This window comes from Ahaetulla prasina, chromosome 1 (genome assembly GCF_028640845.1).
Source record: "Ahaetulla prasina isolate Xishuangbanna chromosome 1, ASM2864084v1, whole genome shotgun sequence".
Taxonomy (NCBI): Eukaryota; Metazoa; Chordata; class Lepidosauria; order Squamata; family Colubridae; genus Ahaetulla; species Ahaetulla prasina.
Genome location: NC_080539.1, coordinates 360,092,200 through 360,116,693, shown reverse-complemented (window position 1 = coordinate 360,116,693; position 24,494 = coordinate 360,092,200). Strand labels below are relative to the sequence as shown.

Here is a 24,494-nt window from a genome sequence, read left to right as displayed (position 1 = left end):
TGGGTCAATCATCATACTTTCAGTCCTAGGGAAGAGGCAATGGGCAACCACTTCCAAAATCTTGGCAAGAAAACTACAGTCACCAGATGTTAACACTGACTTGAAGATATACAGAGAGAGAGAGAGATGGAGAGAAGTTCAGAGGTGGTAGGCTCCCCTTAATTGGCTATATGGAGATTGGACAGCTACCTATCTAAAAAGTTACAATTTGGATTCCTGTTTTCAATTAAAAGTGGTCCCTTCCAACTTCAGGATTCTGTGATGCTTTCAGACCAGAAGTCTTTGCAGCTGCTTTGGGGGAACTGTAATCTAGCCTATCTAAAAAGGCTAGTGTTAGCGTCCTGCATCATAGCAACTTTGCCTAATGGAGGAAAACATCTTAAAGCAGGCTTTGTGAAGTGAGGATTTACCCCTACAAAACAGAAGAACAGACTACGCTATTTACCGCAATCAGGAAAAACAATACGTGTCAATAGATAATTACAAATAAAGAGGCTGCATCTATGCCAGTGTCTTGAATTGAACCAGCAGCCATGCATCATATTAATCATAGAGATGAAAGGAACAACGCTGGCTGCTGAGTTGACCTTCCTGCTGTGTATAGAAATAAGAATTAAAGCATTCGTGACAGATAGCTGAACTCTGCGGAAGTACTTTGTAATAGAGGGAAGGCCTAAAATGGCATGGCCCATAAGGAGTTTTGAAAGGGGTTCGTAACCATAGTGACATCTGCATTAGCCGCAAAAGCACAGTATGTCGGCTTTTAAGAAGAACTACCTTTGACATGGTTCAGAAACTTCAGCTGACTTGAAACCAGGCCACTTAGACAGAGGATGTGACTCTCCTGTCACAACAGCTTCATTGGTTCCTGATCCTTTTCAAGAGATAAAACAAGTGGTTATGACTCACAAAGCCTTAACAGGTTTGGCTATAAGTTACTTAAGTCCTGTCTTTGGAGCTAATCCTTACATGGCAATAGTTGTAAATCTGTATTTTTTGCTTCATCACCGTTCGGATTGACCCAGTGCTGCCCATTTATGATTCAGAGGAAAAAAATCTCAAATTAAGAACTGCAGAAGTAACGTAGATCAGGGGTCTCCAACCTTGGCATCTTTAAGACTTGTGGACTTCAATTCCAAGAGTTCCTCAGCCAGCAAAGCTCTGGGAGTTCAACTCTGGGAGTTGAAGTCCACAACTCTTATTAAAGTTGCCAAGGTTGGAGACCCCTGACTTAGATGTCAATAACTGTGCTTTGTTGGGTATGCTGGGTTGATGAATATTAATTCCAGGCTCACTTTGTCTGAAAAGAATTTTAAAAAGGTCCTGTGTTTTCTCTTCTTTTCCCCCAATCCATAGGAAAGACCGTTAAGATGCGTAAGCCTGCACCAGGGGTTTCCGACACTGTTCCCTCACGGATACGCCCAACACCTGTCAACCTCGCCAGTGCCATCAAGAAGGGCAACAGTGCTGTTTCCCAGAGGCCTTTCAAAGATAGGGTGATGCACTTGCTGGCTCTCAAGCCTTATAAGAAACCAGAGCTCCTCCTTAGGTTGCAAAAAGATGGCCTTTCTCTGCAAGATAAGGATTCCTTGGACAGCCTCTTGCAGCAGGTAAATTGATATTTTGGATAGTGTCATAAAACGCCTTACATGCACTTGTGGTCAGATGCTGAAGAAATGAAGCAATTGTCAAGCCCCGAAATGGCGAACATCCAGTGTGCCATCTCGGAGTTGCCGTATGTAGAGGATGGGGGGGGACTCTGAGTGTGGGGGGGAAGCCCTGCCAGTCGGGAGGGTTTGCTGACACAAGGACTGGACTTAGGACGGTGTGTGAAAGCGCATGGACTGTAAATCGCGACAATCAGCAGGAGAGGCAGAGCTGGAAGCAGGCATGCAGATGGAGACGCGAAGAGACCGCGGCTGACGTTTCCTGGCGTCCGGAAGCCGCTGGAGAGGAGCGGGGTGTTCCGGCACTTTAAAATCAGCTGGGTGGCGGCAGCGCATAGCACTTGAATTCTGGTTCACTTTGTGTCACGATTCTAGCCTGCATTAAAGCATTTCATGCCAAGAGCTGTGTGACTTGCTGTTTTGTGGGGCTGAGAGCTCAGAATGTGACAGTGATGTTCACTGAGGACAACCGGAGGTGGTTCACTCATTTATATCTAAATCAGGGATGTCCAACTTCATTAAGTTTAAGACCTGTGGACTTCAATTCCCAGAATTCCATCTAAGAGTTGAAGTCCAGAAGTCTTAAAAGTTGTCACGGTTGGACACCCCCGATCTAAACGAAGCGACCCCCGTAGGGAAAGGCCACTGCCCCATGCTTGTTCATTGTTGGTTGTTGTTATGGTACTTAATATTGTACTAAATGTTTTAGAAAACATAAGAAATAATAAGTAAGGTAACTTACTTAACTTATGACCAGTCACTTAGTGACTGTTCAAAGTTATGATGGAGTGGAAAAGGGGACTTTCAATTCAGATCCAAAGTTTTGACTGTCAGGGGTCCCCCATAGCGACACAATCACACTTTGGGCACTTGGCAGCATAGCCACATGTATGGTCATATGCTGTGTCCTGTGGTCACATCATGTTTGTTTTTATTTATTTATTTATTTATTTATTTATTTATTTATTTATTTATTTATTTATTTATTTATTTATTTATTTATTTATTTATTTTTTATTTATTTATTTTTTATTTATTTATTTATTTATTTATTTATTTATTTATTTATTTATTTATTATTTAGATTTTTATACCGCCCTTCTCCCGAAGGACTCAGGGCGGTGTACAGCCAGATTAAAAACAATACAATATACAAATTAAAACAAAATAACATATTCTATAAATGGCCGAAAATTTAAAACCGTCAAATTTGACCCATAAAATTAATAAAATACCCCAATTAAAATTATTAAAATTCAAAAAGTTTAAAAAATTAAGCCAGTCCCGCTTGGATAAACAAGTGCGTTTTCAATTCACGGCGAAAGGTCAGGTAATTGACGCAAACCAGGGGGAAGTTCGTTCCAGAGGGTAGGTGCTCCAACAGAGAAGGCCCTTCCCCTGGGGGCCGCCAGCCGACATTGCTTGGCGGATGGCACCCTGAGAAGACCCTCTCTGTGTGAGCGTACGGGTCGGTGGGAGGCATAAGGTAACAGCAGGCGGTCCCATAAGTACTCGAGCCCTAAGCCATGGAGCGCTTTAAAGGTGGTAACCAACACCTTGAAGCGCACCCGAAAGACCACAGGTAGCCAGTGCAGACTGCGCAGGAGTGGTGTTACACGGGAGCAACGTGTGGCTCCCTCAATCACCCGCGCAGCTGCATTCTGGACTAACTGAAGCCTCCAAGTGCACTTCAGGGGTAGCCTCATGTAGAGAGCATTGCAATAATCCAGATGAGAAGTGACAAGAGCGTGAGTGACCGTGCATAAGGTATCCCGGTCAAGGAAGGGGCGCAACTGGCGAACCAGGAGGACCTAGTAAAAAGCTCTCCTGGAGATGGCCGCCAAATGGTCTTCAAACGACAGCCGTCCATCCAGGAGAACGCCCAAGTTGCGCACCCTTTCTGTTGGGGCCAACTCACCCCCAACAGTCAGCTGCGGTTGCAGCTGACTGTACCGGGGTGCCGGCATCCACAGCCACTCCGTCTTGGAGGGATTGAGCTTGAGTCTGTTTCTCCCCATTCAGACCTGTACGGCTTCCAGGCACCAGGATAGCACTTCGACAGCTCCATTGGGGTGGCCCGGGGTGGAAAAGTACAGCTGCGTATCGTCAGCATACAGCTAGTAACTCACCCCAAAGCCACTGATGACCTCGCCCAACGGCTTCATATAGATGTTGAACAGGAGAGGCGAGAGAATCGACCCCTGAGGCACCCCACAAGTAAGGCGCCTCGCGGTCGATCTCTGCCCACCTGTCAACACAGTCTGCGACCGGTCAGAGAGATAGGAGGAGAACCACCGATAAACGGTGCCTCCCACTCCCAAACTCTCCAACCGGTGCAGCAGGATACCATGGTCGATGGTATCAAAAGCCGCTGAAAGATCTAACAGGACCAGGGCAGAGGAACAACCCCTATCCCTGGCCCTCCAGAGGTCATCCATCAACATGACCAAAGCTGTCTCCGTACTATATCCGGACCGGAAGCTGGACTGGAACGGGTCTAGATAGACAGCTTCATCCAGGTACCGGGGAAGCTGCCATGCCACCACATTCTCTACAACCTTCGCCACAAAGCGAAGGTTGGAGACTGGACGATAATTTCCCAAAATAGCTGGGTCCAGGGAAGGCTTCTTGAGGAGGGGTCTCACCACCGCCTCTTTCAAGGCGGCGGGGAAAACCCCTTCCAACAATGAAGCATTTATAATTCCCCGGAGCCAGCCTCGTGTCACTTCCTGAGTGGCCAGCACCCGCCAGGAGGGACACGGGTCCAGTAAACATGTAGTGGCATGTAACCTCCCCAGTAACCTGTCCACGTCCTCGAGAGCCACAGAATCAAACTCATCCCAAACAACATCGACAAGACGCGTCTCCATCATCTCACCTGGATCATCGCAATTTTTGTCCAAACTATCCCGGAGCTGAGTGATTTTATCATATAGATAACCACTAAACTCCTCGGCACGTCCCTGCAAGGGTCATCCCGCCCCTCCTGATGTAGGAGAGAGCGGGTCACCCGAAACAGGGCGGCCGCGCAGTTATCTGCCGACGCAATGAGGGTGGAAACGTAGGAACGCTTCGCCTCCCTCAGTGCCACTAGGTAGGTCTTCGAGAAAGACATAACTAGTGTCCGATCAGCCTCGGAACGGCTGGACCTCCAGGTACTCTCTAGGCGTCTTCTCCGGCGTTTCATCTCTCTCAGCTCCTCAGAGAACCAAGGAGCCAATTGAGATCTGCGCCGGGTCAGAGGCTGCAAAGGCACAACACGGTCCAAAGCCCCAGCCGCGGCCTGTTCCCAGGCCGCAACTAGTTCTTCGGTCGTGCTGTGGGCAAGATCCTCAGGGAACGGCCCAAGCTCCGTCAGGAACCTCTCGGGGTCCATCAGGCGCCTGGGACGGAACCAACGCATTGGTTCCGTCTCCCTGCGGTGGTGAGCGGCGGTCTGAAAGTCTAGGTGGAGGAGAAATGGTTTTACAATGGTTTTGCTGGGACTCCCAGTTTTTGGCCAAATTGTACTATAGCAAACAATGGGTTCACTTAACAACTATGGTGGTTGCTTAACTGTGACATTCTTTTTATGACTGCCACACACACACAAAAAGGTAGTTATATTGGGTTAGACACATGATTGACTCATTTTACAACCATAATGGGCAAGTTCCATTACAGTCATAATTGTACTAGTATATTTATAGCCTTGCTTCTTTGTTGTTACCACGGTTGATATTCACTCTCTCCCCTTAGTAAAAGATCATTCAAGGAGCAAAATAAATTACAAAGGGTTTCCCCTCAGAATTGGAATCTTGTTGTTAAAGTTCTTAAAATCTTGTGTTCTTTCTCCAGGCAGACAAGAAATGCAGAGTTAGACTGTGAAGCTTATGTTCCTCATTCATGAGAGCTAGAACCTTTTCAGGCTCATAGGCAAAGCCTTTTTTCTTTTTTTGAAATGCTGAATCCCTGCTCTTAACGGATGGCTTGGCAAAATGCAAAAAGAACCCCACCGATGTGTGGTTTTCATGCCGCCCTGGTGCAATTAAGTGCTTGTCTGGTGCTTTTAGAGGACTGCAATTATACTGGGTCTCTCTGGCTCCCATCCAGCACGTTTAAACTCCTCCTCCCCACCCCCATCCCACAGGTTGCGAATGTGAATGCCAAAGACAGCACGTGCACCCTGAAAGATTATCTTTACAAAGAAGTGCAAAAGGACTGGCCCGGCTACTCAGAAGGAGACCAACAGCTGCTGAAGAGGATCCTTTTCCGGTAGGAGCTCCAGGGTCTCTTTCAGAATCGGCACCAATTCGTTGACTTGTTGAACTGTACCTCAATATGAGGTGTTAGAATTTATGTAAGGTTTATTTGTTGGTTTATTTGTTTGCATCTCTCATTCCTGGAGGACTCTGGAGTGGCTTAACAACTCAAAAGAAAAAAACAATACATATAAAAAGAAATCACGGCCAGTCGAAGGAGCGAAACACCCCATCCATAAGCCAAACCAAATAGTTGGAGGGTGCACAATCACCTTATTCCGAGGCCTAGGACAGGGGTGTCAAACTCAAGGCCTGTAGGCTGGATCCGGCCTCAGGACTGGCCTGGAAATAGCAAAGGTCTGGCCTATGGTGCCTCTGCTGGCAAAAACAGGGTATGGGGGGGTGCGTGTGGCCTCCCCCTCCCCCCCATGCCCTGTTTTGACCGACAGAGTGCTGCAGGAGGCCGTCCAGGTCGAAAATGGGGCACAGGGCCCATCTGCCATCCATCCCATCTCCCCCCGCCCTCTCCTGGCTGGCCCACTGGGGAGAACTACAATGCTGATCTGGTCCTCGAAGAGATCCAGTTTGACACCCCCGGCCCAAGAGAACAACCGGATTTTTAGTAGATTTTCTGGACATCCTAAGGATGGGAGCTGCAGAAATCTCTCGGGTGACATCCCTCTGGAACAGGGGTCTCCAACCTTGGCAACTTGTAAGACTTGTGGCCTTCAACTCCCTCCCAAGTCTTAAAGTTGCCAAGGTTGGAGACCTCTGCTCCGGAAGGCAGGCATTGCAACAGAATGGGCATTTCCTGGATCTCATAAGATGACGTTCTTTAATCAATAGGATCCAGAATGTACACACCCTGCTTGCTTTTACTGGCTGAGCAGAAGCAAGAAGTATAATACTGATCCAGTGGGTCACTAACAGGCGACTTCCTTCCCCCGGTCATTGATAAGTTTCCTCATTTGGTGGTGGCCTGGTTTTGTTTTGTTTTTGGTCTCGGGATCTGCTTTTGCAGAATATTCTGTAGCAAGTACAGACAGAAGGATGACTGAGATCTCCTGTTGAAGACTGGCAGGACTTTCTTATTCCCTGTCAGAGTGACAAAAATGACAAATATTTTTTTTCCTTTCACAAAGTCAACATCTTGGGGAAGCTCATCTCTGTTCTCGGATCAGGGCAGCTGTGGTTCATGCTGGTGCAACCTCTTACTGCCTCCGTTCCAGCCACCATTTTGCAAGTTGCTTTTACGGACGGCAAGGGAAGCATGTTCTTGAGGGGAGCAACCGTTTTAAAAGAGCGGAAGTCACAAAGGCCAAGCTTGCTGTGTCTTTACTCTTGCCGTTGTTTCTAAAGGAGTTGTGGGATGGTAACTCCAGACATCACCCTTTGCTGGCCATCCTGGCTTGAGCTGCTCAATTTTACGATGTCTGCAAATCCGCAGATTTCCCATCCCGACTAAGAGTACATTTGGCCCTTCCTGGAAGCTGCAGATTGCTCTGCTGTGGAATACAACATATATAGGTAATCCTTGACTTAAGACCGGCCACTTAGCAGCCATTCAAAATTATGACAGACCCCCCCTCCAAAAGGTACTTCTCCATTTTCGAAGCTCTGATGGCCAGGTGCACATACATGAGATCGCACGATCTCATTTTGGGTGTTTGGCAACCAGCTCACTTTTATGGCTTGCGATCATGAGAGCATAATTTTTGATGGGTGGTGTTGGGTTTTTTTTTTGCCCTTTTCTGCAGTCCATCTCTGTCTTCTGACAAAAAAAATAGCCATTGGATAATTGGTTCACTTAATGACCACTGTGTTTACTTAATGACCACTGCAGAATAGACGCGATCATGTGGTGATCCACTTAAAAAGCACGATTTACTATCGTAATTCCAGGCTCAACTACAATCGTAAATGAAGGACTACCTGTAAAGCTTTAGAACAGTGTTTCTCGATCTTGGCAGCTTGAAGATGTGTGGATTTTAACTGGTGGAGTTCCCTAGCCAGCACGCTGGGAATTGAAATTCACCAATCCTCAACTTTGCCAGGGTGGAGAAATACCGCTTTAAAACCTCAGTTTGAATTTGTAGCAGCCCAGAATTGAGATTGACAGAGATTAAGCCCAAGAACCTGTTGTTAAACTGTATTCCCAAGTATCCCTTAACAGATTGTGCTGACTTAAGAATTCTAGGAATCGTTCCGCAACATTCCTTATTCCTCAGTCATCTTCATTGTGCTCTAGATCAGTATTTCTCAAGTTCAGCAGCTGGTTGAGAAAGACTACTCCAGATCTCTGGGAAAATAAGCTTAGAAACCTATGGCTAAAGTCTGCATGAAATTGCAGGATCCTTGGGAAGTGATAAATTATGGTTTTCAGTTTTGGAGAAATTGGGGAATTGCAGCCCATTCCTCTTAAAGGTAAAGGTTCCCCTCGCACATATGTGCTAGTCTTTCCCGACTCTAGGGGGCGGTGCTCATTTCTGTTTCAAAGCTGAAGAGCCAGCACTGTCCAAAGACGCCTCCGTGGTCATGTGGCCAGCATGACTAAACGCCACAGGCACATGGAACGCTGTTACCTTCCCACCAAAGGTGGTCCCTATTTTTCTACTTGCATTTTTTATGTGCTTTCGAACTGCTAGGTTGGCAGAAGCTGGGACAAATAACGGGAGCTTACCCCATTACGCGGCTCCACTTAGGGGCAAGCAAAGTGAATCAAAAATCAGAATAAGAGAAGTTGACCAGTTTGCAAAACTTGTGCCATTGCTTTTTCTTGGGACAAAACACAGACTGAGATTGTAATAACTGGAATATGCTTTGTCGCCTTCTGGGCTTCTTTTGGTTCGTTTTTGTTTGCCCAGGCGGCTCCATCCGTTCCACACTCTATTTTTAGGTTACTGCTTATCCACAAGCCAAAAAAATAAATACGAGAAAGGAAGGGGCATAAAAGTCACCACCTTCTTTTCCCCTGGAGGGCTTGAGTTGATACATCTGTTCCACCCCCATGGCCTGATTCTATGCAGCCTGTGTATAATTTGTAATTTTCCATTTAATTATAATTCAGTAGTTGGGTTTCAGTGCCCATCAGTCCCCTTCATTTGCCAAAGAAAACTCCTGGACGTTCAGATTCTTGTTAAACCAACAGCGTCTCTCCTCCGAGCCAGCTGGGTTTACAAACTCTGGAAACTGTTCAAACGGGACAGTAAAAAGGAAAGAGAGTTCTTGTTTGCCTTAGCAATGAAGAAGAAAATCGGGGGGGAAATCAAATGAAAAACACAGGAATAGAAACAGAAGACGCGACACCAGGGGGAAATTGTGCCACCTCCTGCTTAATTAGCAATGAGGAAGAGCAGCATTTGTTTTGAGTTTCCTATGCACACCGGCACACATCTCTGTACAGCACTTGGAAGTGGGGAACTCTCAGAGTCTGGCCAGGTGAATACTTACCTTTGTCTGGTTTGTTTGTTTTTTGCAGTTGCTGAAAAAGCCTTTCTATACTTCAAGATGGATTGCCTTTACCGGCTTTCTGGTCAGGAAAAACCATCCAGCATTGGGGTAAAAAAATATGGTCGGCCTAAAATTTAATGTTCACTAGACAGTCCTTGAATGAGTCATCCTTTGAGAGAAAGGTAGTACAGTCTGATGTGATCAGAATAAACATTAAAGTTAGGCTGACCATATTTTTTTTTCTATCTCAGTGCTGGATGTGCCCATGATAGCTAAGAAGAGTTTATAGAATGGAATAGGAATACAATACAATACAATACATGCTACACTAGACCAGAGGTCTCCAACCGTGGCAACTTTCAGCCTGGCGGACTTCAACTCCCAGAATCCCCCAGCCAGCAAAGCTGGCTGGGGAATTCTGGGAGTTGAAGTCCGCCAGGCTGAAAGTTGCCACGGTTGGAGACCTCTGCACTAGGCTACGTGATATGATTCAACTCGACTCAATTTTCTCTACTCTACATTACACTACACTCTACTCTACTCTACTCTACTCTACTCTACTCTACTCTACTCTACTCTACTCTACTCTACTCTACTCTACTCTACTCTGGTCAAGAATGATTAGACACACAAAGAATTTGTCTCCGGTGCATAAGCTCTCAGTGTACATGCAAGACAACAAAGTAGTAATAATAATAATAACAATGTAATAATAATCCTATCATAAATAGAAAACTAATTGTGATGGCAAATGAACTCATTCAATAATAAGTCGGTATTTACTTACTTAAACTGATAAAAGGGATGGACCACAGAAAGGCAAAAAAGCAGTGGGAATGGAAGCAACTTTGAACTTCCCGCCAGCTTCCCCACTGATTTTGTGGGAAGCTGGCAAGGAGCGTCAGAAATCACAATCCCGCGATGGTGGGGATGCTTACAGTGCCCACAACTTTGCGACTAAAACACTTCAGCATCGTGGAAATATCAATCTCACAGGAGTAATGGGCTGTGGATTTTTACCCGTTCTTTTAAGTTAGCAGATTTTAGGTTGGCTTGAGTCAAAACATTGCTGTGATATATAATGTATTGTTTGGACCAGAGGTCTTCAAACTTGGCAGCTTTAAGACTTGTGGACTTCAACTCCCAGAATTCTCCAGCCAGCATAGCATAGCTGACTGGAGAATTCTGGAAATTGAAGTCCACAAGTCTTAAAGCTGCCAAGTTTGAAGACCTCTGGTTTGGACTAACCTGAGGGGACAAGCAGATAAACACAAAAGAGTTTTGGTCATAAATAGATGGATATGTACTCAATGCCTTCCACCATTAAATTGAGGTTTTAAAAAGAAACGTTTGGCACTTTGATCCAGGATGTTTTAACTTGGCTCTTGGCTCAATGGCTCCAGTCATTGATGCTTATGCTTGAGAGCCAATGTTGGGCTGTTCTTTTTCCCAGGAAACTCTGCCAGCCACAGAATCCCAGCTGCGTCCCTGAGAATTCTGCTCCCAGTCCTCCAAGGGACACCGCACACGTTTCCTCCTCCCCACCCCAGGTAGGTGGGAAACTCTTCACGGTTTACATATTCGATCCAGGTATACAAGGCGGATGAACGTTTTCAAATTGACCAGACCATCCCAGGGTTTCGCGCATATGCAAATACCGCGGGAGGCCTTGCTTGTTGTCTTAAACACACAACACGTATTCTAGTGAAAGTTTTGCTCAGTTGTGCAAAGGGGCTTTCCAAGCCCATGCTGGCTGGGCTTGGTGTGTTGCAACTGTTACCCCATACCTGCCTTCCTCTTACCCTCCCATACTGTCAAAAGGTGGTTTGTAAGCAGGCCTTCACAACTCTGCTTCCCATGGTGATTCCTGGCTGCCCACAGGTGAGTTCCGGCTTCCTCTCCAACTGGAGGCTGCAGGGGAGCTACTCACTGGCCCCCCTCCCTCCCGGGTGGGAAATAAGACGGCCCCCTTCCTCAACCACCAAGCTACTCCACCCTTTTTTAACGGCAAGAGTTGAATTAAAGGCTTTGCCTCTATGTTCCACGAGATTTCTTGCTGCTTCTTTGCAGGAGGGATTGGTGGGGGAGGTTGGCCTTCCCCCACCCACTCCCTAAAAAACAACAACCAACCACACCAGGCTCAGTCTTTAGAAAGGTTCTGGAGGGATCTTGGGCAGCCCTGCTCAGAAAAGTTTCTGTGACTGACACTGAAAGCTGTTGTGGTCAGGCTAGTAGGCTAAAGGGTTGAGCACTTTTCATCTAGGAAAGTGGAGCTTTCAACATCCCTGATTGTCTATGACAGAGGTCTTCAAACTTGTCAGCTTTAAGACTTGTGGACTTCAACTCCCAGAATTCTCCAGCCAGCTATGCTCACTCAGCCAGGTCATGGTTGTCCCAAAGGTGCTTTCCAAAAGACAACTGGACTTTCTGGGGGGATTTTTTCCCCCCCTTGAAAATGTTTTACTGTTCTTCCAAGAAGCTTCTTCAGTTCTAGTTTTTGTTTCTGTTTCAACATCCCTGTTTCAAATTTACATCCAGCGTTTTTCAAACACGCCAAGTTTCAGATGAATGGCCTTCCAACTCCCAGAATTCCGTAGCCAGACAGAATTCTGGGAGTCGAAGTCCACATGGACCTTACAAAGTTGAAAAAGTGTTTGAAAAACACATTGCTTTAAACACATGTACACAAAATATATGCTGAATAGTTGCCCAAATGCCAAAGGAGAGACATCTGTAGAATGTCTTGGGCAGGAGAAGTCTATGGACAGAGGGAAAGCACTATAAAACCAGAATAGCAATATTATTGACACTTACTGGTTTTGGTTTTTTGGTTAGGAAAAATCAGTAAAAGCCAAAATGAACACAAAAGTGGCCTTGCATTGCCCCCTAGTGGCAATAAGATATTTTTTATTCCCAGTTCTTAATTTGTATGCTTTTGAAACATTGTTTTCATTGTTAATCTTATTTCTATTTCCTTTCCTTAGAAGCGACCCCAGCCCCTGGACTTTATTGACCCCCTCGCCAACAAAAAGCCAAGGATCTCTCACTGTGCCCAAAGGACTCAGCCCACTTTCAATGGCAAACTCAACTCTGCCAACGGGAAGGAGACCTCTTTGCCCACCATGGCGGCGGCTGATTCAGTCAGCTCTAGCTCTCTTTTGCCCACTCTGGAGCTACCTAGGCCTCATGACCCGCTTGCTGATGTCAGCAACGATCTAAACCATAATGGCAAAGACTTTGAGATGGTGGAGCCGGCCGAGAGGCGGACAGCAAGCCGGTCGGCTGCAGACCCTGCCCAGACGAGCAAACACAATTGTGTGGTGCACTCAAAATCCAGGAAGAAGAAACATAAGGAGCGAGAAAGGAAGGAGGAGCAGCAGCAACAGGTCCATGAGAAGCCAAACTGTGAACTAAAGAAGGGTGGCTCCAAAATGAGCCCCTCACAAGACAGTGCAGGTGAGGATGGGACCCAGTAAGGGAACGGACGGATTTGGGGCTTTGTAACACATGGGAGAGAGTTTCAGTGGCATCTTGTCTACAGCTCTTTAAAACAGCTGCATCTTCCTCTCTGATCAGGCAGCAGCTGTGCAATCCAGAGGTGGGTTTCTGCAGGTTCTAACCAGTTCTGGAGAACCGGTAGTGGAAATTTTGAGTAGTTCAGAGAACCGGTAGTAAAAATTCTGATTGGCCTGCCCCCATCTATTCTCTGCCTCCCAATTTCTAGCTGTTCAGGAGGAAATGGGGATTTTTGCAGTAACCTTCCCCTGGAATGGGGTGGGAATGGAGATTTTACAGTATCCTTCCCCTGCCACGCCCACCAAGCCACACCCACCAAGCCACGCCACATCCACAGAACCGGTAGTAAAAAAAAATTTGAAACCCACCACCGGTGCAATCCCAGGAAAAGATATGTTTAGGTCAAGGCAGAATGTTCCAACAATATAGATACACGATCCCTTTATATCTACAGTTTGATCCTAAGCAAATATACCGAGGGGAAACATGGGGAGTATTGGCTCATAAAAATATAATTGCCGAGTGGCAGCGATCTTGGTTTGAGTGTAAAGCATTCCAAATTCAGTCCATAGTACCACAAATAAAAGGAACAGCTAGTGAGAAATACGCTTCTCTAGACATTGAAAGCTCCTACAAACCTGAAGAGATGAGACAGAGGGAGATAAATCAGTTGACCGGCCAATCGGAAAGCGGTTTCTTTTGTGGTCATGCCTGTAGACTACATACAGAATCGGAATTTGGGATTGGTTATGTTACTTCTGCTGCCATATAAGCTGCTTTACTTTGTTGGTGTTTGGCTTAAATTCTAGCACACAGCAGGCTGGTGATGGCTCTGCCATTCTCAGCACAAGCATTTTGACCCTCCAGAGCAGGGGTCTCCAACCTTGGCAACTTTAAGACTTGTGGACTTCAATTCCCAGCAAAGCTAGCTGAAGAATTCTGGGAGTTGAAGTCCACAAGTCCTATAAAGTTGCCAAGGTTGGAGATCCCTGCTCCAGAGTCATTCTTTGATGGCCTGGGAAGTGAGGAATTGCCATCCAGCTTCTCTTTTACATCCTGCTAAGCAATTGTAGTAGCTTAGTTCCTTTTACTGTGAAGCAATCTAAAAGTTGCAAAATGGCCAAACACTCGAGTTGAGTGGATATTGTTTTCGAACTGCAAGTACCGCAAAAAGTATATAAGGAAGGGGGAAGAGGTTTGAATCCTGATGTCAAGGAAGATTCTCAGTCCTCCAGGTAGAATTTTCTGGAAGTTGAATCATGGTAACTGGACTTCTTTTTTTTGTTTTGTTTTAAACGTTTCCCTGGTTATGCAAGTAGCTTCTTCAGTTTGATTGAGTTTGTTAAGGGATCCCATCAAAATCCTCCAGGATGGTTTCATTTCTTTACCTAATCTGAATAGGCTCGCTAGGTGAGTAAGCAGAGAATTGTTGAAAATCCTGTTGAAAAGTCTCATTTAACCATTTTACACTAGATCGCAGATGGAATAGAAAAAATGTTCATTTTTTATTTTAAAAATACACAGGATATGGATATCCATTTGTCGTAGCATGGAATAATCTTGTTTAATTGGCCTTTCATAAAGTCTATAACCAGGTCACCTTTCAGTCTTAAATCTCCAATTTTATTCCTAAAAGTGACCACATTTTTATGGACCAAACCTCGCTTTGAATCCACAAGAGACAATCAGCATTATAAATAGTCTAAGTCAGGGTTCTGCAAACTTGGCTGTTTTAGGACTTGTGGACTTCAGCTTTGCTGGCTGAAAAACTCTGGGAGTTGAAGTCCACAAGTCTTAAAAGAGCCAAATTTGCAGACTCCTGGTCTAACTAACTACTTGTTTTTATGTTTAATTTTGATAATATGAAGTTGCTTTATGCTGGAATGGCATATCTGTTTGAATTAGAGGCTTCATAACAACTTCTGATTCCTCCAGGGATAACAGGTACTGTTGAGTTATTCTAGCAAATGTGATGAAACCTAGGATATCTCCTGTGCTCCAAATGGAATAAGTGTAAATCCCTTGATATCCTAAACCAGGGGTCTCCAACCTTGGTAACTTTAAGACTTGTGGACTTCAACTCCCAGAAGCTTTGCTGACTGAAGAATTCTGGGAGTTGAAGTCCACAAGTCTTAAAGTTGCCAAGGTTGGAGACCCCTGTCTTAAACTATCGTAAACTACAGCCTGGAGTCGTGATCAGCCTTTCTGATCCTTAACATATTTTTTGTTGTTGTTCCATGTCTGAACTAAAAATGGAATTTAGAGTGAATGCTCACTCAGGATTTTGTAGGTCAGGGGTGGCAACTTTAAGACTTGTGGACTTCAACTCCTAGAATTCTTGAGCCAGCTTAGCTGACTGGGGAATTCTGGGAATTGAAGTCCACAGGTCTTAAAGTTCCAAGGTTGGACACCACCACCCCCGTTCGAGGAAGTACTAATGCTAAAGTACTTCCCCTTTTTTTAATGAGCCACGAGTATCTGAATTTTTTTTTCTGCACAACATCCCTGAATAATCACCCAATGGTATTCAAAAGTAGCCCTATCCAGTCTGGCAGCCATCCTGAGCTCTGTTTTTTCAGATTCCCACCCTTGCATGAATGGATACTTCTTGTTTTATGTACAATGAGAGCAAATGCCCCAAGACAAATTCCTTGTGTGTCCAATCACACTTGGCCAATAAATTCTATTCTATTCTATTCTATTCTATTCTATTCTATTCTATTCTATTCTATTCTATTCTATTGATCCACAAATATTTTATCCACATTTATTTACAATTATTAACAGTATTTTTTTTCCAAGGGGTACTATTTTAGCTTATCCTAAAGAGAGTCCCAGTCTTCATGAATTTCTGTCAAATTTGCACACACAATGTCATTAAACTTTGTGAAGCTGTTTTAAAGCTTTTGAGGGTGATTTTTAGAGCATCGGTCCGAGAATGTCAATGGTCCTGTGACTCTCTTTCTTCCTTTCTTCTGTATTCCAGGTTTAAACAGGACGTGCAACAGCTCCAATGTTCCATCTTCTACTTCAGGCAGGCCTGACTACTTGCTGTAAGTGTGGAAGGACTGGTGCCATTGCACGGAACAGTAAAAGAGGGGATGTTGCATCAGGACTTGTATGAGCACTCGTATCTCATTAAAGCAGCAAAAGTATTTTTCAGCATGCAGAGACCTGAAAAAAAAGATAGGGCTGCTTTCTTTATAAGCCATGAGCTGCTGTGCTTGAACAAATTCAGAAGTAGCTCTTCCAGAGAGAAGGAGTCTTTGACTTAAAACCGTTCGTTTAGCAACCATTGGGAGTTGCAGCGGCACTGAAAAAAGTGACTTTTAAAGTCCAGGCACTGCACACAACCGTTTCAGGGTCCCTCATGGTTACATGATGAAAATTCAGGTGCTTGGCAACTAGCATGTACTGTATTTACAACTTGCAGCGTCCCAAGTCATGTAATCACAATTTGCAACCTTCGCAGTCAGCTTCCCACAAGCAGAGTTAGTGAAGGAAGCCAGATGCACTTAACAGCTGCAAGGATTGACTTAACAGTGATTTCCTTAACAACAGTGGCAAAAAAAAAAAAGGTATAAAATTGGGCACAACTCACTGAACAACCCTCTTGCTTAGCAGGGGACAATCTGGTGTTAATTTCAGTCGTAAGTTGAGGATTTTTTTGTATAGCCGACCAAATTCGGTCTAGAATTTTCCTTCATAAAAGAGCTAGACCAACGTACCAGCAATAGATAGATGGATGTTTTATTGTTCATTGTGGCTAGTTTACTTTTTTATTTATTTGTTCATTTATATCCCACACCTTTTGTATTTTGACAAATAACTCAAAGCGGCAAACATATCCAGCACACGCTCCTCCTCCTCCTATTTTCCCCACAGAAACAACTTTGTTATGTGGGTTGGGCTGAGAGAAGGCAACTGGCCCAAAGTCACTCAGCTGGCTTTCATGCCTAAGGTGGGACTTGAACTCACAGTCTCTTGCTTTTTAGCCCTGGTGCCTTAACCATTAGCCCAAACTGGCTCTCTTTGTCCCTGGTCAACAGTTATCATTGATCAACCCACCTTATCATACATTTTCATTATATTCATTTAAACCAGGGGTGTCCAAACTTGGTCCCTTTAAGACTTGTGGACTTCAACTCCCAGAGTTCCTCAGCCAGCTTTGCTGGCTGAGGGACTCTGGGAGTTGAAGTCCACAAGTCTTAAAGGGACCAAGTTTGGACACCCCTGATTTAAACTGTTCTGTTAATGGCCACCAGCATAGCAGCAAATATTGTGTGCAGATGATAATAGGTGAAGAATTGCTATACTTCCTTTTGTTTGTTTTCAACCTCCCGTTAATCTTCATGTTGGTTAATCCTCAAACGTTACTTACCTGAATTCAGCCGCACCATCTGTTTGGCTAACAATAGCGTAATATTTGCTGTCAAGTTTTTCTAGTCATTAGAGTCACTCCTTATCCTTTGTGAGTTTATTGTCACTGTTCTTTTGGGCCTACTATCACACCAGCCTTCCTCACCATGAAGCTCTGGATGGGCTGCATGACTCTATTTTATGGCACTCAGTTCAGGTTTTTGACAAAACTCTGCCCATAGCAAAATGGTTTGTTGTACAATCACCACGTTCATTTAACCACCACAAAAAGTCCTCAGATCCGGTTGTCACATGACTGATTCCATTTACGACAGTCATGACTTACAACCGTAATGGGCAGGCTCCGCTATCATCATAACTTGAAGGACTAACCTGTAATTGTTTCCTTTGGGATTATTTCATTTTTCATTCTTATTGCTGCTCCAGAAAATACGGTGCCATCTCTTCCTCGGAGCAACGTCAGAGCTATAAGAATGATTTCAATGCGGAATACGGCGAGTATCGTGACCTGCATGCTCGTATTGAGCGGATAACCCGGCGGTTCATGCAGCTGGATTCAGAACTAAAGCAGCTTTCTCAGGGCTCGGAAGAATACAAGGTGGGGAGCTCAGGGGGCTGGGTTGGGCCTGCAACTTCAGCAGCCTGCCTCTCTGGGCAGTTGAAGAAGATAGAGAGTATCTTTTAAAGCAGGGTTCTTTAACCTTGGCAGCTTTAAGACTTGTGGACTTCAACTCCCAGAACTCCTCAGCCAGCTTTGTCTTAAAGTTGCCAAGGTTGGAGACCCTTGTTCTAAAGATCTAAGAAGATCCAAAGTATCTTGGCTGTAAGCTAAAGCAGCCTCTTCAACCCACAGATTGCCTTTGCAGAAGGAAATCTGCAGAAAAGGTTTTAAAAATAATTCTTAAAACGTGGCATGTCGTTCTTTTGCAGATTATCCACGATCAGATCTTGCAAGAATACCGAAAAATTAAAAAGGTGAGTCACTGAGTTCCTTGTTCATAATTAAATGCTTTTTTGAGATAAGAGAGGAACAGGGATGAAAAATCCCGATTTTCTCACTTGAGAAAACATTGGCTTGATTAGAAGCAGCTTGGCTGAAGAAAACAAGGTTTAAACTGGCCTTCCTATGCTTGATTCCTTGCACAATTGCAGGTCCCTTGGTGCCAGGACCATTTGATTCCTGGATCTTGTTCTCCAGCACATCTGGGGAGAGCACCAGTTTAAAGAAGGCTTCAGTTAGACAGGCTGTAAGAAAAAAAACTGGCAATAGGTATTTGCCATAATGGCTAATTTGAAAGCCATTTTAAAAAAACCAAAAAACTACAGGTAGGGTAGAATGAATGAAACAACCCGTTTCTTCTGCCTTTTATTGGAATTTGACAATATACCAAATGTATCTTTCAGCTATCCAATAAAACTACTAGTTTATTAAATACGATGATTTAACTCATAGTAAGCATTGGCTGTTGCAAAATTGAAGTCTATCAGACGATAGAAACAAGCCAGAGGCAGCCCTTATTTTTCTTGCTATCAGATGTCAGCATCTGCTCACTTTCCTTCCTTCCTTCTGTTTTGTTTTCTATAATTCTTAACTGAAGTTGGACAGGCAATTATTTGCCTGGTATTTTTATCCTAACTGAAGGCACTACCTCTTTTTTTTTTAAATCCTGCCTTTATTGTGGTCGTATGTGGAGGACTTTATTATTTTGATAAATACAGTTAGTCCTTGATTTACCACTGGTAGCAACCATTTGAAGTTACAACAGACTTATCTTAGGGCTGCTTATGACCCCATTGAAAGTTTCAAAGGGGGGGGCGGGGAGTGGTGTGGTCACGTGGCTGAACTTTGGACGCTTAGCAACAGGGTCACATTTATGTCCATTTGCAGCGTTCCACAGTCCTTTGACTTCATTTTATGGTGATTTCGTGAAATAACAGCACTTCCAGTTTTCTGCAAAACTGCACCCACTGCAAACTGCACCCACTGCAAACCCAATGGTTTGCTTAAGGACTGTGGGTCTGCTTAACAGCTGCCATAAAAAAGGAGCATAAAGTAGAGTTGTACACATGATCGATTTACGATCATCATGACTTAATGATCAGGGTGGGCAGACTCCATTACAGTCATAAATTGAGAACTATCTGTAACTCAAGGCAACGAACATACATAATATTGTTTCCTCCTCCAGTAAGCCAACGGGGTGGGATGAGCTGAGGAAGAAAATAGCCCAAAGTCACCTAACCAAAGCTTTCATGCCTAAAACAGGACTAGAACTCGCAGCCTCCTGGTTTCTAATGTGGTGCCTTAACCATCAGACCAAATTCCCTTCCTATAGTCAACCTTTTTTCTCTTTTCTTTTTTCTCCCTTGCAGACTAATCCAAATTACAGCCAGGAGAAGAACCGCTGTGAATATCTCCACAACAAACTGGCCCATATCAAAAAACTGATAGCTGAATACGACCAACAGCAGTTTCAGTCTTGGCACTGAGCCAGGAGGCTGAGTGAGACACCCAGATGGACGTCAACCTGTGAACAAGTCCCACAGCGAGGGAGAAGTCACTCTCAGCTTCCTGGGCTCAGTGGCTCCAGGATTTAATCCCCGTGAGAAGTCCATCACTGTACTGTACACACCCAGGAACCAATGTGGCTTAATCTCAGCGTTTTAAACTCTGTCTCTTCCCAGATATTAAAAAACAAACAAACCAGTTAAAGAAAGGAAAGTTTGCTTATTCTTAGATGCCAGCAAATGAACCTTCCTCCCTAAAAATGGACTCCTCTTATTCACTTTCCAATGCAGGTTCAGTTTATAGAGTCCGAAACAAAGGGTTGTCTGAGCTCTGTTGCAAATTCTCCCAGCTTGAGGTGGTGGTGGTGGGGAGCTCATGTTCCTGGAGTGGGAGGGAACAACTCCATATACAAACCTGTCTGTCCGCTGTCCATTAAATTCTTGCATAACTCACTGCTTTCTTGTTTGTATTTCTGCAATCTGCCCCCTTTCTTTCCCTCCTGGCCAGGATTTAGTGAACCGATCGGGAGCCGGATGCTGCTTTAATGTCCCTAGCATGGCTGGCCATTGTCAGAGAAGTTTGTTCAACTTTCCTGCTTTTTCTATGCAGCAGCTTAGTTTTATGAATTGCTGACTGCCCAGACAGAATCTGTATCTGGGCATTAATTTTAAAAGGGGGGAGGGATCTTAGGAGGAGGATTCCCTGTTTCTGTGATCAAGATGAAGAGTCCTGTTTCACTGTGAATCCTCAGACCTTTCTGTGGTCTCATTTGGTGGGACCCTTAACTCTCTCCTTATGGGAGGAGGGCTTGGCAAAATGTGGGTCTGAGCTCCTCTTTTTTTTTTTTTAACTGAACTTCTCCAAAGGGAACAGCACAAAATCAAAGGTCATATGAGAGAGGGTGCTTTGTTTCTGAAGGGTATATCCAATTTGTTTTTCTTTCTCTGTTTTGCTCGTTTGCCAGCCCAAAAACCAAGAGTTCAGGCAGAGGATTAAAAAGCACAATTCTGCATTTCCCCCCTTTCTCACCCCAGATCCCCCACCCCCACTTTCTAATTTTGCCGGTGTGATTTTCCTCATTCGACACCTGCTAGAATTAAAAGTGGAAGGTATGCAGAATGTTTCGGCTTTGAAATGTTTTTGCGAAATGGGCTGTTCTGACCATCCCGGTAGAGTTCTGAATTCAAAACATCTCTCAATTCAAGTTTGAGGCAGATGTTTGAGCTTGTGACAGGGCCTTTTCCCGGCATAGATGGAGCGAAGTGTTTTTAATTCAAAATGTTTTCCTTGCCCCAGATAGAAATGGTGTCCGGCCTGAGGTTGCCGCTCTTCCTCCTGATCTTTTCCTTCGAGTTAAATCACCCAGGATTTTTTTTTAAAAGCAGTCTTTTTTGCAGTTTTTCCCGCTCTTGACAATTTTTGCGGTATGGCAGGGCAGAGATGGGAGGGTTATTTGCAAAACACTTAAGATAAGGCTGGCTTAGGATAAGATTGGCAGCTCTCTTATCTTCTGCTTGTTTGTAAACAGAAATATTTCTTGTGCTGTCCATTCTGAACAGAGGCCACTGAGAGGAGATTATTTTAAAATTGGAGATGCTAAACATTACAGTAACAGAGCAGATGGGATTGGATGAACCCAGGTCTAGGCATATTACTCAGGCATTAAAATTAATTTTCTTCCGCTGCAGTTCCCATGTTAGATTGAAATACAAGCATTTTAGCTTCTGAGGACTTTCCCAAACGCCAGTGGGACCTGGCCCGAAACCGAAGTCAAATACTCCTGTTATAGGAGCGTTAAGACTTCACATCCCGCTCTTAACTTTTGCAGTTGTGACTTAACAAGGGGTGGGTGGGGTGGGATTTTCAGCTGGCAATTTGTGCGTTGTCATGAGGTGCCATTTCCTGTGAAACAATGCTGATCAGTTTATGAGGCATTGGCCAAGGCTGGAGGGGAGCTGTAGTATTTGTATCCTGTCCAGGACTGAGACTTCAGTCTTGTGTGCTCCTTGTCTGTCTTCCCATTACCCCATTTTAATCGGCACTTGCAACTTGTGACAATCCTAAATCCAAGCCTTATCATTGTAGGTCTGGGCTATCATTGAGAAAGAAGCCTAGCAACATTACAAGGGAATCCAGTTTATGACCAAAAAGAGCATTTGGGTCTTTTACCTAATTTCCTTGAAAGCTCTTAACAGAGGTGGGTGGCATAGGGCAAGGGGTCTGCAAACTTGGCTCTTTTAAGACTTGTGGACTTCAATTCCCAGAGTTCCTCAGTCAGCAAAGAGTCAAGTTTGCAGACCCCTGGCATAGGGCAAAACACATCCAATCTAAATTCCCTTAAATAAGGAACAGTGTGAAACGGAAGGGCTGTAAGTTGACTGTTCTCTCTTTAATCTTTTTTTTTTTTGTGGGGAGGGGGTATCTTGCAGAGTTGGGAGGGAGGGGGGACAAATATTTTTGGAGGGAAATTATTAAAGAGAGGGATCTCAGTTCTTTATATGAATAATCTGCTCAATATAATATTTTTGCAAATCAGAGTTGGATACAAAGATGTATTGTGTACATTACACAAGTGTGTGTATATAAATAAAATAAAATATATATTCTGGAACTTTCTAGAATTTGGAACAGATATTTAATGACTATCCAAAAGAGGGAAAGTACTGTGAGGTTTCTGCTTTGCTGTTTTCATCCTGAGACTGTTTTCAACGAGCATAGTTTTGTTTTTGTTTTTTTTGTTTTTTTTTTAATTTTAAAAGGTATGTCATCTGCTTTATTTCCATCTTAGCAGTTTATAAAGCTCCAGGCAAATATTTCTGCAGGGGAGGTGGAACTTTGTAAACCCTCCTCCCCGCAAGCCTATTTGAATATGATTTAATTTATTCATAACATGTGTTTTTGTAATACTTGTACAATGACAAATAAAAAGACACTTTGAGCCATTAAGCTGTTTACAAAAGAATTAAAAACAACGGTTTTTTCACGCTGCCAAAATTATACTGTTTAAAATGGCATTTTCGGCCTTTTTTTCTTTTATCAAATGGTGGTGGGGACGGATTCATACACACAGAGGGACAAATAAAATAGAAAGCTGAATACTGATTTTTATTATTTTTGCAACACATAATAAAATCATTGTATTGGAAATACAGGCTTTTTTTTTTTTTTTTTTTTTTTTTTTTTTTTGGACATCTTGTGTCCCAGGCATTGTGACCTTTTCAAGTGCTGAACATGAATTTTGAGAGAATCTTCGGTTTGGGGATTTCTGTGATCTGAGGGGACCTATATGTTGATTAAAGATCTATCCCACCTTTCATTAAAAAGGTCCAAGTTGTGCACATGGACACTTGCCCTGTTTTCCTGCCACAACAATCCTGTTAGGTATAGATTGGGCCGACAAGAGAATGACTGACAGATTCAACCAGCATTCTTGTCAGAAATGGAATTTTTGGCTATTCTTCACTACTTTAGAAAAAATTGAGGTATTTTTTTTTTTAAATCAAAATAGTAACATAACGCCTAATGGAAACTTGGCATATGGGTAGTCCTTGACTTAAAACCATTCATTTTTCCAATTTCAAAATTACAACAGGATTGAAAAAAACTATGCCCTGTCCTGGCACTCAATAACCCTACGTCACACTTATATAGGTAGTCCTCAACTTACAACAGTTCATTTAGTTGTAGATTAACAAATGTCTCACTCAACAACAGAAATTTAGGGCTCAATTGTGGTCGTAAGTCAAGGACTACTTATAATCGCATGATTAAAATTTGGGGACTTGGTAATTGGCCTGTATGATGGTTGCAGCATCCTGAAGTCATGTGATCACCTTTCCCAGCTGGCTTCCAAGGAGTAGTCAATGGGGGAAGCTGGATTTGCTTAACAACCATATGATTCACTTAGCAACTGCAATGATGCACTTAACAGCCCCGGCGAGAAAGGTCGTAAAATCAGTCATGACTCCCTTCACCCCCACTTTGCTTAGCAATGGAAATTCTGGTCCCAATTGTAGTTCTAATTTCAACATTACCTCAACTTGCTGCAACGATTACAGGTAATCCTCAACTTACAACAGTTCATTTAGGGACCGTTTAAAGTTACAATGGCACTGAAAAAAGTAATTTATGACCATTTTTCACACTTACGATGGTTGTAGCATCTTCATGGTCACGTGATTTTCATGCAGATGCTTGATAACTGGTTCATATTTATGATGGTTGCAGGGTCCCTGGGGTCACATAATCACCTTTTGGGACCTTATGACAAGCAAAGTCAAGGGGGGAGCCAGATTCACTTAACAACCGTCTTACTAATTTTAACAACTGCAAGCATTCACTTGCGGCAAGAAAAGTTGTAAAAAGGTGCAAAACCAACTTAGCAAATTTCTCACTTAGCAACATAAATTCTGCGCTCGATTGTGATTGCTTTAATGGGCACAAAAATGTCCATGCGTTTTCACGACATCGTGCCATAAACGTGATTGCTAATCGTCCTGAAATTCACATTGTAAAATACATCTTGGTGGGTACATTTGAGTTTTAAAGCAGTTCTACAAAATTTGGAGAAGCATAGGCTCCCAGGATAAATACTGCTTCAATATTCACATTAGATCAGAAAATGCCAGGTAGGTCAGTTGCCTTGAAATGGAGAATCAAAGCAAATATTCATGCTTTATTTAATCTCTGCTCTGTTAATCCCATTCAAAATATCACGACCAAATTGGGGTG

At 43.8% G+C, this 24,494-nt stretch overlaps 1 protein-coding gene across 2 annotated transcripts in view; it reads left to right on the top strand.

The window, feature by feature from the left end:
* The window catches only part of ELL (elongation factor for RNA polymerase II), a 58,957-nt gene extending 37,881 nt beyond the window's left edge, over nt 1–21,076 (top strand). For both annotated transcript variants that reach the window (XM_058163282.1, XM_058163281.1), the window contains exons 5-12: nt 1,357–1,610; nt 5,797–5,921; nt 10,812–10,908; nt 12,343–12,814; nt 15,861–15,927; nt 17,681–17,852; nt 18,185–18,229; nt 19,628–21,076. In XM_058163282.1, coding sequence (XP_058019265.1) covers nt 1,357–1,610; nt 5,797–5,921; nt 10,812–10,908; nt 12,343–12,814; nt 15,861–15,927; nt 17,681–17,852; nt 18,185–18,229; nt 19,628–19,744 — 1,349 coding nt within the window. In that variant the 3' untranslated portion in view covers nt 19,745–21,076. The remainder of the gene's footprint in view (nt 1–1,356; nt 1,611–5,796; nt 5,922–10,811; nt 10,909–12,342; nt 12,815–15,860; nt 15,928–17,680; nt 17,853–18,184; nt 18,230–19,627) is intronic.
* The last annotated feature ends 3,418 nt before the right edge of the window (nt 21,077–24,494 follow it).